The 13,399-nt window shown below is 47.8% G+C and overlaps 1 protein-coding gene across 6 annotated transcripts in view; it reads right to left on the reverse strand.

Annotated features, from left to right (window-relative positions):
• Tfdp1 (transcription factor Dp-1) overlaps nucleotides 1-13,399 on the reverse strand; it is a 43,026-nt gene that overhangs the window by 6,019 nt on the left and 23,608 nt on the right. For 5 of the 6 annotated variants that reach the window (XM_041673943.1, XM_041673942.1, XM_041673945.1 and 2 more), the window contains exons 4-10: nucleotides 8,843-8,949; nucleotides 4,353-4,474; nucleotides 3,162-3,327; nucleotides 2,786-2,929; nucleotides 2,349-2,417; nucleotides 1,172-1,323; nucleotides 425-591 (exon numbers count right to left, since the gene is read on the reverse strand). In XM_041673943.1, coding sequence (XP_041529877.1) covers nucleotides 425-591; nucleotides 1,172-1,323; nucleotides 2,349-2,417; nucleotides 2,786-2,929; nucleotides 3,162-3,327; nucleotides 4,353-4,474; nucleotides 8,843-8,949 — 927 coding nt within the window. Of the gene's footprint in view, nucleotides 1-424; nucleotides 592-1,171; nucleotides 1,324-2,348; nucleotides 2,418-2,785; nucleotides 2,930-3,161; nucleotides 3,328-3,550; nucleotides 3,654-4,352; nucleotides 4,475-8,842; nucleotides 8,950-13,399 lie in introns of those variants that run through there. The other variant, XM_041673947.1, reaches the window with a different exon arrangement.

The following is a 13,399-nucleotide window of genomic DNA, read 5'->3' on the forward strand; positions in this document are numbered from 1 at the left end:
GCATTTTTGACTGTTGAACATGATCTTTTTTTTTTTTTTTTTTTTTTTTTTTTTAATGAATTACCACTAGGGTATCACAGTGGTGTCATGACCTGAGCTCAGCAAAGTCACTAAAAGCCCGGGAATGGACAGCCCTACTCCACGCTATCCTGACTAAGGGAACACCAGTAGCTCACAAGGCCATTCTTGCTGCTGGTTATAAGGACCAACTGACAGCCTTTGGAGTGCGTCCGGCCCATTACCTCCATCCTCCCTCAGGAGACAGATTCTCACTCCGTAACACGCCATCATGAAAACCACAAATGTCGCTCGCAGAACCTAACAACCACGTGTCCAGCAGGTGCCACACCAAAGAGACCGATGTTCAGCCAAGTACTAGGGATGTAGCAGGTCACATCATGGCCAGTTACAGGGCACAACTGACCTGTCACATATGGTTCTAGAGCTTTTGGTACCAAACTTCTCGCCACCTTGAGATCTTCAGCAGAACAGTTCCCCGATTCCAGCCCGCATGCCATGCCCATGCGCTTGAGCACCTCAATATCGTCATGGATTTCAAACGTGTTGTCGAAGTTAAACAGATACTCAAATCTGTGGGGGAAAGGTACTGTGAGAATTAGGGGCCAGTACTGTAGGTGGGGACAGGCAGCAGTTCCTCCCCACTACCCTCCACATCCTCCATCCCAGATCCTGTAACTGAACTTCTCTAAAAAAGTTTGAACTAGAGAATGAAAGACAAACCATTGCATAAGTCTGCAAACTGATGTTTTGCTCTAGGCATGGCACTGAGCCTGGACACAACACTGCCTGCACATCACTGGGTAGGGACACAACACTGCCTGCACATCACTGGGCAGGGACACACTACCTGCACCTCACTGGGTAGGGGCACAATGCTGCCTGCACATCACTGGGTAGGGACACAATGCTACCTGCACATTACTAGGTAGGGACACAACGCTGCCTGCACATCACTGGGTAGGGACACAATGCTACCTGAACATCACTGGGTGGGACACAACACTGCCTGCATACACATTCTTGCTGCTGGGTCATAAGGACCACTAGAGACCACAAATACTGTAACTAAGCAGCCTTAAGGCTGTTATCAATGTATCCCAGAGTTTGTTCCCTAAGAGGACTACACTTGGAGGACGCATTGAGGACGAACTTGTCATTGGAGATGCTGCAGTCAATGACGGTCTTCCTGCTGGTGTTCACAATGATGAAGGGCAAGTGGATGACAGAGTTGGGAGGAGGCGGCCGGCGGGCCTGCTGCTCGGCTTGGCGGTTCCTCTGCACCAAGTTCTTGAAGGCAATTTGCTGAAAAAGACCAACAGGGCCCCCGGGCAGATGTCAATACCAGTACCACAATCACTGTCCTTCCTGCAGACAGTGGGAACCTGGGTGATGAGAGATCAGCTTTAGCAGTTCTGACATCTGCTGAAAGTCTATAGGGGACAAGGGGCACAGGCAAAGCAACTACACAGGCAGAGGCCCTGATCCCCATACGTTAAAAAAAAATTCAACCTTGGCAAGTAAGGGCAGGAAATAGGGAGTGGTTGGGCCACTACCTACCTACCCAGCCTCCCTTTTCTTCTGGGAAGAGAATCCCTGATTTCCCAAATCTTCTTGGTACCTGAAATTGGCCCCCACACAGGGAAGAGCTATGCCACCAAGCACTAGGTCCTGAGCACCACTCCTTCACCAGTCACATTTTAGGTAGTTAAGATGGCCTTGTGAAGCCAGGCAGTGGTGGTGATACCTTTAATCCCAGCACTCAAGAGGCAAGAAATCTCTGAGTTCAAGCCTGGTCTACAGAATGAGTTCCAGGACAGCCAAGGCTACACAAAGAAACTGTCTCAAAAAACGAGGAGAAGAAGAAGAAGAGGAGGAGGAGGAGAAGAAGAAGAAGAAGAGAAGAAGAAGAAGAAGAAGAAGAAGAAGAAGAAGAAGAAGGCCTTGTGAGGGGCTAGGATCATGTTGGGATCTCCAGCTCTAATTACTATGTGTCCTGGATACCTATGGTCATCCGAGGCTGGTGACCAATGACCCCCATGATCAGTATCATCACTTGGTCTCCTGGAAGGTCCAGCCTGCTCTGCCATAAGCCCTGCACACACCATCTTCTCTAGATGGCCAAGTCCCCACAGTCCCAGGACTACTTCACATGAACATACAGCCTCAACCACAATGTCCAGGAGCTGTCAAAACTGACATCTACAGAGTTCATGGCATGCCTACGAGTGCTTAGACACACTTGCTCGGTCAGTCTCTCTGGGAACAAGACCTGTGTGGCCAACAGCCTGCTTCCAGAGGAAAGGTGGGGTGCTCAGATGGGCCACTACCTGCAAGATGAGCTCCTGGAGCTGTGACTGCTTCTGCTTGATCCTCTCCAGCCTCCGCTGTCTCTCTACCTGCAGAGAGAACAGTGAGGAGGGGTTGCCCATTAGCAGGCAGACTGACAAACTGCACCTGCCAGGCCACAGGCACTAGCTCACCAATGGCATCGGCCACAGAGAAACAGAAGGCCAGTGCCCCTGCAACTTCAACATTACACTTGATCCTTTCTCAGCGTTGGAGGGTTATATATTTGTGTACACACACAACGACAACAGAAAAACTCATAAATAAGAATTGGGAATTAAGCTCCCAGCTATATGTAAAAACTGCCTGGCAACAGAGGCTAATAAACACAAAGGGACTCCCATGACATCAACTCAGCCACCTGACATGGCCCTCTCAAGTGACCAAGGACAAAGAACACCTATTTTAGGCTGTGCACCTCTAGGTTCTGGCACTCCTGAGCTGAGTTGGTGGGTAGGCCGATCCACTTGATCTCCTTCTTCTCCTTGGAGATGATATTCATGGCCATCAGCACGTTTAAGGCATCATAGACACGCCGCCGGATGTTCTTCTGGTCATAAGCCTAGAAGACAAAGCGAGTCTTCTTGGTGACCTGATGGCTTGGAAATTAACATTTGAGGTTCAGACCGCATGCACGTCCCAAGGGGAAACTCCTGATCATCCTCTGTGACACTGGTCTTGCAGATGGCCCAGGTTATTTCTTATACCGAACCAGGAATCCTCAGCATCTACCTACCACTGCTTCAACTTGAAATTCTGAGCAACCCAAGTCCATGTACTTCCAGAATACTTACGGACTCATTTGGTAGGATGTGGTTGTCAGCAGCGCTGAACTCTGCAACCAGCTCATCAGCCACCTCATTGTAGGAGGTGGTCCCTTTCCTCTGCACCTTCTCACACACCTTCATAGAGAAATGCCGTAGGCCCTTGCCATTCTTCTCACCTTTCCTGTTCCGCTTCCTTTCAAACACCAGAAAAATAGACACTATTAATAGTCATAGGAGCCGATGTGAATCATGACACTTGCAGAGAAAAGGCCCAAGGCTGCAGAGCCCCCAGAGGCCCATTGTTCCCACAGCCCCACCACAGGCGGCAGGGACTCCGCCCTAACACAGTAAGGACACTGGTAAGGATCAGTGTTTTTCAGGTCAGAAAAGAACATATACAAGGCCAGTTCACACACCTGTGCCTTTAAATGTCAGGGAAGATGGACAGACATCCGAAGGGCAGACATCAGCATGGGTCTGATCCGGACCACACACTAGGCACCACTGTTCTAAAGACGTCTGCTGGCATCAGATCATGGCACATTTTAGTGTAAACTTAGGAATTTTCAGGGCTAATTTCATCAGGCTACCATGACCTAAGGCAAGTGCTTAGACTGACGGGCACGTGATAACAAGAGGAAACCCTGATGTGAGCGTGCAGTCAGGGAGCACACCAGATGTGTCACCCTCACTAAACCACACCAGGAACAGTCACCAAGTTCCTCCGGAGTTTTGGGCACAGGCGATTTTAAATTAAAGCAACAGAGACATGGTTTCACAGTCGTATGATTTTAAGAAGGGACACAGTGGTAACCTTTAAAGACAACCACTTCACTTCCACGTCTGCTACTCTCTCGGTGGCAGTGCAGTCCCGAGGGACCATCCACGGGATAGTCCTGAAGTCATACATAGAAGTCAAACCCTGTGGCAGTAGGTAAAATCTGCACGCTTATTCCCAGCCTGAACAGTGACAAGTTTCAAAGTGGTTGTGTCAGAGTAGAGGTCAGTGTTCTCTCCTTTGTGGCCCAGAGCTCCAAATCCCCCCAAATCGTCGCTGGCAGGAGCTAGGCTTGCACCTTGCCATCTAGCCCAGACAGGGATGAGATGAGAGCTTTGAACTCTGTGTATTCAGGCACACCCACTACAGACCATGTGACCATGGCCAGAGGAAAGAGGAAACATTCTAGGTAGTTGCCACCTAAGGGTGGGAGTGCTCACCCAGCAGACCAAGGTGAGGAGTCAGACGGCTGGTTCTGAGACACAAAGTGAGTGTTGGGAGTGTGTGGGCTTCCTACCACAATAGTGTTTGATGCTGCAGGTCTCTGAGGCGTGCCAATCACCTACAGTCAAAAGAGAATTCAGAACAATCAGACCCCTCCCCTCACATCATGGCAGTGCCATTTCTGTCACCTGTTTACGTAGGTAGTCACTGCAGCACCTCACCAGCTGTGGTGAGAAGACCGCAGAGAAGCAAATGTCCCATGGCAGCAACATGGGAAGTACTGACCACTATGGCTACAGCTGCTCTGCATACGAACTATGCCCATGAGCTCAGACAGCTTTCCACTTAACAAAAGCATCAGGAAGCCTCAGTCAGGTGGGCAAGCTTGAGAAGACAGAGAAGACCAGAGTGTTAGACTCTGGAGTGGACAAGGCAAGTCTCCCATGGCAAGAGCATGTGAGTAATACCCATAGCAAGAAGGCAACTTACTGATAGCTAGTTTAATAATAGAACATTAACATATTTCTGGCTTATTTACTTCTAATGAGATAGACAAAGATAAAAACGTCATCTAACGTATGAAAGTAAACAAAATTGCAAGGACAGACAGCAGGTCCCTCCTCCAGTCCCTAAGTGACAGCAGCCTCTGTCTAGGCTGAACTGGTGCTTGGCTGTCTGTCCCGCCTATGTCATTTCTCTGCAGTTTTTCAGGGACTCCAGGGTTCAAAAGGGACAGGTGGCTCCCTTGGTCACACACAGCCAACAGTCTACCTGCTCAGGGATGATGGCTCTTGGGGGTCATGGTAACCAGTTCTACCACAGGATTGAGGTGCCGACCACTCTTACAGCACCCTACTGAGGATTCAGCAATGCCTCCCTCTGATGTCTTTCGGTACAAGGTCTGCTGTTTTGGTTCCCTCCGTTAACAAACAAACCTGTTCTTCTGAAGACAGACACTGTCCTATACAGACAACTAATGTCTCAATAAGTCAGAAATCTTGCTACATACATAACCCTAAGTCAAAAAACTTCTGGTAAATCCCAAACTACAAAGTGACCAAATTCTATGGGGATACTCCCACAGGGGCTAATCCCAAATAACCCTCCTTTGCCTAATCAAGGTGTGGGTACACTTTGGGAGCACTTTGGAAATGTTGGGCACACAGGAAGGGAAGTACATCTTGGCTCGCTCTCTTAGGTTGGTCTAGGGGACCCTCCCCATCCTCTCAGACGACAAGAGCTTCATGCTGCCACAGGCAGTGCTTGCTGGTCACGTTCACACATCCCACACGAGCACGAGAGCTGTACAGAGTCCTGGAGCTCATGGCTGTGAGGGACTTCAGTCTACTTTGCAGCAGGAAGAACAACAACCCCTGGGAAGACACACAGCAAGACTCAGAGGAGCCAAGGGTCACCTGCCTGCATCTGGCAACTGTACTTGTGCAAGAGGGCACTTGTGTCTGGCTTACCCACTGCCCACAAGGAAGTTGCCAAATGACTGGGTCTGAAGAAAACTGGCTCCCAGCTTCAACTCCTCCACACAGTACTTCTTGAATTGCTTTGCCAAGGAGGGCCAGGTGCCCCTGCCACAGGCAGCCTCACTTCTCACTGAGATCTACGTCCATCAGGAAACACAGACACACGCTTGCCCAGAGGCCCTCTGCATGTACCAGGTACAGCACACAGTGAGCTCCCCAACTCTCGGGTACACACATCTTCTCTGTGGATCTGACAACAGAAAGAAGCCAGGCTGTGCACAAAGAAGAGCTATCTACCCTTGGCATGTACATGTTCCATCCTCCGTAAATTCGTGCAAAGAATGCTTGGCAAATGCTCAGCCCTGTGTGCCCATGCTCTCTGCACATGTGCGCACACTGCTTAGAATAAGCTCTGGTTCTGTGTACACATGCTGCTGGGATCAGAGGCAGCAGAAATAAGTTCAACTGCAGCAGTGGGAGGCCATGGAGGCAAGAGAGAAAATGGGAAGCAGACCAAGGAAATGTCAGCCAAGTGAGACGAGGAAAGAGGCAAAGGCAAGAGGAGAGCCAGATGCCCAGGCCTTAAAAGAAACAGAAGAAAACTGGGTTGTAAAGAAGCAACTCCCTGCTGGTATAGCAAGATAAAGGCCTGCAGATAAAGCCCCAGGGAGCACAGTCATTTGGGAAGGAAGAGGGTCCCATTATTTTATCTGCACTCTGACACTGGGAACAAGGACTCCCCTTGATGTGCACATGTTTCATATCTGCATACAAGTGTATGCAGCATGGTGGTGGTGGCACGCACACACCTTTAATCCCAGCACTCAGAAGGCAGAAGCAGGCAAATCTCTGTGAGTTCAAGGCCAGACTGGTCTACAAGAGCTAGTTCCAGAACAGGCTCCAAAGCTACAGAGAGAAACCCTGTCTCAAAAGAGAAAAGAAAGAAAAAGAAAAAAAGAAAAAGAAGAGGGAAAGAGAGAGAGGATACAGCTCAGCAATATGCTGCTTACTTTAAAACACACAAGGTCTAGGTTCAATCCCCACCACTACAAAGAACAAACACTCACCTACCTACAGTGTGTGAGCCCTGACACAGTACTATATTACAAAGCATAAAACAGCAAACACTGCACTCCTCCAACAAAGTTCAATTCCAATCAGATGTTGACTTTAAGATCAATAAAGCTTAAATAACCTCATATTAACTTCCTCCCCACCCAGTGGGGCACAAATTTTGCAAAGATAACTTGCTCAAACTCTCCGTGCAATGCTCACAGTAGGAAGAACGTTTTCTTCTCTCTGCTGAGAAGAACCCAGATCCATACCACAGGGTTGCAGAGTCCTTAAAACCCAGGGCTCTCCCCACATACATGGCGCTTACAACCCCAATGCTTCATCCAGGCACTAAGGAAGAAGAGGCAGAAGATAAAGCTCCGGGAACACGACACCAGCCTGGGCTACACAAAATGATCTCCAAGCCAGCCCGTGGTATATAATGAGACCTCACCTCAAACAAAACAAAAACAACGATGGGCTTGAAAGATGGCTCAGTGGTTAAGAGCCAAGTGTTACTCATGCCAAGGACCCAAGTTTGATTCTCAGCACCCACATGGTGACTCACAAGCTAACTCTAGTTCCAGGTGATATGATGTTCTCTTCTGAACACCAAGGGCACCAAGCACAAGTGGTACACATATACAATGTAGCCAAAATACTCATAGAATAATTTTAAATGTAAAAAAATTAAAAACAAAAATAACAAACACTCGGAATCACTGAAGACACAGAGGACACCAGTGAGTGTAAATACTGGCACATTCCAAGTAAAGCTGAAGCACGGAATGACAAGAACACCCATGTGTGACTGCTCTCTGTAGAAAGCCTGACTATGCTGTACAGCTGCCCAACAGCTGCCTAGAACTCTGGGACTGAGGAACATCCGGGAACACCTGGTGATGCCTGTGGAAACCCAGAGAGCAGAGGGACAGCTGGGGACACCTGGGGAAAGCTGTGGAGGGTTGGTGAAATAGATCAGTTGATAAAGGCACTTGTCACCACCTGATGACCTGAGTCCAGTTCCCAGAACCCACGGGGTGGGGAAAAAGAAATAACTTCTGCAAGTTGTCCTCTGACCTACACATGTGCTCACCTAATACACACAAAACAGAACACAAATAAATACACTTTAAAAAATGTTAAGTTACAGAGTCCTAAGGCCCCAGGATTACTTGCGGGAAGCACCAAGCCCCTTATTCCCACCAGGGAGGGTGCCAGCCCTCCCCAGAAGATAGAGTCTGGTGGGGTAAGATGCTGAGAGAAAGCAGCACACGGGCAAGGATAGAGGCATGCATGTCACGAAGGCCCAGGTTTCTCAGGAGCCAGAACACCTAGAGGCTAGGGCGAAAATCCAGAGCCATGACGAAGGTAGGTGCTTAGATGAAAGACAGGAATCTGTCCACTGTTGGGTCTGTGCAAAAATACAATGACGCTCCAGCTACAGGTAAGTCTGCATGGCCCTATGGGGCGCCTCATCTTCGATGCATTACTCAATGAAAGAGGGGATGGTGCTGGTCCCTTCCTGTGGCCACAGCCACACAACCACACCCTTCCTCCATCCCTTTGCAGCTAGGAGACACAGTGGCTACAGAGGAAGGCCACAGAAGTTGGCATAACACACAGCAAACTCTCTAGGCTCAGAGCTCAGGCAAATGAAGCCATGGAGCAGAAAGCTTGCCCAGGCTTTGGTCAGCCCACCTATACCATGGTTACTGCCGTGTGTATAGGAGCTTCATATACACCCTGACATAGGGGCACACTGAAGACACTAAGACTGAATGAACGCTGTTTGTACAATAGAAAGCAGTGCACACTTTCAGATCTGAATGCACCCTTGAGAAAGGAGTCACTCCTCAAGCAACCTCCACTGCTCAGGAAACTGTGGCCACAACAACACTGCCCGCATCTAGCCCATCCCATAGGAACCGACATCCATGCGTCTTTCCACTTACCACTTGCTGTGTGATATTGACATTGGACTGTCCAAAGGTTTTTGGCAAAAGCTGCTTTCCGAGTGTGTTCACTGTGGATGGGTGGACAGCTACAAGAGACACCACACCTGGAACACAAGCACACAGGTGAGGAGTTAAATTGCTTCTCTGAGCTGAGGTTAAAGGGCAGTCCAGGAAGATGGTGTTTTTATCAAGCGCCCAGCCTCCCTAGTTTTGACACTGCAGACCTATGGCTCAGTCACAAATGCTCCAGATTTGGACCTGAACCCTCCAGTTCCCTCTCTGGGGCATTGGCTAAGGAAGGTACTGGGGCCTGGGGATTAACAGGGTTCATTCTACAGCAGGCACTGGACTTACCACAGCGGTTCCCCAGTGGCTGCTCCAGTCACTAACGGCCCATGCCCTGCCCCACCCTCATGTCTTGGGGGTAAACTGGCCATTTCTCTGCTCTAATGTGGTGAAATAAAACGGTACAGCTAAGATGTTCTCCTAACATGAAGACTGGCGCACAGAATTCCCAAAGGCCAACGTTACAGCTCTACGAGAATGATTAGAACATGAACTAAAATAGTGTCTAAATGTATAATATATAAAGATTTTCAAAGGAACTCAGTGTTTTCAAATATAGCTGTATGGACAGTATCAACTACCACAATTCACAAAAAGATCCTAAAACATTACGTTCACATTTTTGTAATTGGTAAGCGCACCCTTCCTGTCTTCAGATTTAAGGCCGGAAATTACAAACATGTAAGACCTGGTGTTTCCCTACCACACCTACAAGGACTGGCACGTGAGTGCCCCCACCAGATCTTAGCCAAAAGGTTAACAAGTGAGGTTTTCCAGTTTCCCAGGTTTTGTTTATTCTCCTCTCGGTGCATGTCTAGGGGTTGAACCCAGAGTCTCACACATGCCACGCAAGCACTCCATCTAAAAAGCCCAGTGCAAGAAATGGCTTTAGGTAAACGGCCCCATTATCAAAGAACTGTATGGGTTCAAGGCAGTCCCCATCAAAGCACTAACGTTCTCTACAGGGCTAGAAGAAGCAGTCTAAAATTAGGAGGCATAAGAAACCCCAAACAGCCAAAGTAACCATAAGCATAAAGAACAATGCCGGAGGTGTGGCAATACCTGATCTTAAACTAGAGCCACAGTGACAAAACCAACCCACAGAGCAATGCGTTAAAACAGAAGATCCAGACACAAACCCAAGGGGCTACAGACACTTGAGTTTCAACAGAAATGACAAACATGCACTGGGAAAAAAGCAGCCTCTTCAAATGGTGCTGTGAAAACTGGATTTCCATATGCAAAAGAATGAAGCTAAATAATCCTGTGCAAAAATTCATTCAAAATATATCAAAGACCTTATCACGAGACCCTAAACTCTGAAACTGCAAGATGAAGACAGGACACTCTTGATGCTAAAGGTACAGGCAAGGACTTTCTACAAAGGACTCCTCCAGTTGCACAGAAAATCACTCCAAGAACTGACAAACAGGACTACATAAAATGCAAAGTGAGCACCAGTGAAGAGAGCTTACAAAATAGGAGAAAAATCACCAGCCACTCATCTAACAGGAGACTAACATCAAAATATAAAGAAATAAGAAACACCACAGGAACAAATAAACCAATCAATAGCTGAGCAAATGAGTTTTCAAAAGAAGTACAAACAGCCAGTTAACACCAAAACAATAATAAATAATAACTGTTCAGCAACTTTAGCCAAAGACAATGATAATCAAAACCACATCAAGAGTCCATCTAACCCACCAGAATGGATATCGCCAAGAAATCGAGTAACAAATGCTGGAGGATAAAGGGAAGGAGAACTCTTAGCACCACACCATGGTGAGGACGCAAGCTGATATAGTCACAAGGAAAATCAGTGCAGAAGTTCGCTGGGTACTGTGCACATACCCATACATGTGCATACATATGATTAGAAAGACTCACGTGCACATACACACACACATACACATGCATACACATGACTGAAAATAAAAGTAAGTCTGGGGAAACAAAAACTAGGGGTTAGACAGATGGCTCACAACTGTCTATAGCTCCAGGGTGTGCAAGGTTTCTTCTGGCCTCTAGGAGCACCAGGCACCAGGTACATACACATACATGCAAGCAAACAAACATACACATGAAGTTTTTAAAAAAAAAAATAATCAATGCTGGGAATATATTCCAGGGCATTGGACACACCAAGTAAGTGTTCTACCACTCAGCTTACTTTGTGTATTTAATCGCATGAACATTAAGAAATATGAAGTAATAAGGGCGGCAGCGGGGCTGCGTCCCCAACACCCCAGCCGCCTGCCCGGCTAGCTTATGCCCCGAAATAATTACACGGACACTGTATTCTTTTAAACACTGCTTGGCCCATTCTCTTCTAGGCTAATTCTCACATATTAATTTAGCCCATTTCTAATCATCTGTTACGTGTAGCACCCCAAGGTGCGCTTACCGGGGAGATTCTAGCCTAGTCCATCCTGGGTCGGAGCTTCATCCCGGGAGCGGGACATGGCGTCTCTCTCTGGCGTCTGCTCCTGAGAGGAGAGCTGTGGAGTCTCTGAGCTCACTTCCTCTTCCTCCCAGCGTTCTGTCCTGTTTTCTCCTCCCACCTATCCTCTAACCAATAAAATGGGCCAGGGCAGTGCCTTTATTAGCCAATGACCTTCCTCCATCAGAAATACATGTGATGTCATGAGAAACTCAAATGGTAGAAAGTTACAACAGTAATATGGGTCAACATACCAAATCTAATAGTTGACTTGCCAATTCCAAGCTAACACAGAGCTTGACAGGGGGCTCAGGGGTTAAGTTCACTGGCTGCTCTTCCAAAGCACCTGGTTCAGTTCCCAGTACCCACATGGTGGCTTACAACTATCTGTAATTCTAGTTTCAAAGGGTCTGATGTCCTCTCTGGGCATCCCTGGGCACCTGGCAGGCACACGGTGCACAGATGTACATACAGGCAAAACACCCATACACATAATAAAAATTAAAATAAGATAAAAAAAAGATCAGCTAATACACCTCAGAAGAAATGAGGCCTCACACTGCAGAACAGAGGGGACTCTACTGCCCTCCTTCACCAACATCCTCATTTCCTCTCCCTCTAACCCAACCCCAGGAAATTGGCTATGCTCTCTCTGTACATTTTATTTCAATTTTTAAATTCTATGTAAGTGAGACCACACAGCAATTTTCTGTTTCTGGGTTACTGCCTTAGTGCAACATCCTCCCTGCTCACCTCCACTGTGGCAAATGGCAAATCTTTACTTTCTTAGGACATATAATTCCCCTGGTTTCTTTATCTACTTGGCCACTGAGAGACACAAGTTGTTTCTGTGTTGTGTGAGTGTCTTTCCAGCAGTGACCTCACCTCCCTTGAGAAGAGCCCACAAGAACTGCTAGTCCTGCAGCAGCAGCCATTTTCAGTTTCCCATGCACAAAGGACTGGCGTGCATGCTCAGTAGCAGTGTGTCCCACTCCTCGAACAAGACCTTTACAGTTTCTTTTCAACTCTGTCTTAAAGTTTAGGTATTTTGCTTGCATATATGTCTGTGCACTACATGCATGTAGTGCCTGAGAAGGTCAGAAGAGGGCATCCAAGCCCCTGGAACTGGACTTATAGATCGGTGGGAGCTGTTATGTGGGTGCTAGGAGAGCAGTGTTCTCAACTGCTGAGCCATCTCTCCAGTACACCCTTACATTTTCTAGTTACCCACTGGGTGTGGGCATCTCCAATGTTATGAACGGCACATACCTCCTGACCGTCTATGTCTCCTTCAAAACCCACAGTGAGCTATTTCACCCACTGGGATGAAAGCACTATTTGCTGACCTTGTAAGAACCACAGAATCCTGAGGGACCGCCTACACAGTGGGCTGCTGGTGGGTGCAGAAACATCTTTAACAGTTTTCTTCCTTCAAGGAGTCTCCAGAAAACACCATCCCCACACAGACAAGTCTCCTATTCACCTACACCACCTCTCAGGCTTAGGAAAGTAGGCGCTGAGCCAGTGCCTGCTTTAGTTTAGGTGATGTGACCACAAGACCCTCCATCATCAATCACACCACACTGCATCACTTAGGCACATAGAATAGGGGGCACTACCCCTCCAGGAGACCCCACAGGGTCTGGTCTGGCTTCTGGAGCAGCACGTCACCAAGGTCACCATCCCTTTCCTCACACAAGGCTTTCATCTTCAGATGTGTCACCGTGGTACTAAAAATGGAAAGTGAAGTTAAAAACAAAGGGACAAGAGCACAAAACGTGAGGCCTCTCCTGATGTCAGGGGGTGAGCTATAAAAGGGGGCTCATTAAATCCTGTGCCCCTCCACCTGGACATATCTCTGTCTAACTGCCACACACAAGGCCAGGCAAAAATATCTGATCCTATGTTGGGGTGCAGTTCACCGTGCTAGCTAACACACGCCCAAGAACACGCAGAGCACATGAGGCTCTAGCACATACACACATTAAAATTTCTTCTCACCTTAAAGTCTCATTCTGAGGTCAAAGACACAACCCTGAAGCAGA

Source organism: Microtus oregoni, unplaced genomic scaffold (assembly GCF_018167655.1).
Source record: "Microtus oregoni isolate MIOR12 unplaced genomic scaffold, Mior012 000024F_ref0000369, whole genome shotgun sequence".
Lineage (NCBI taxonomy): Eukaryota > Metazoa > Chordata > Mammalia > Rodentia > Cricetidae > Microtus > Microtus oregoni.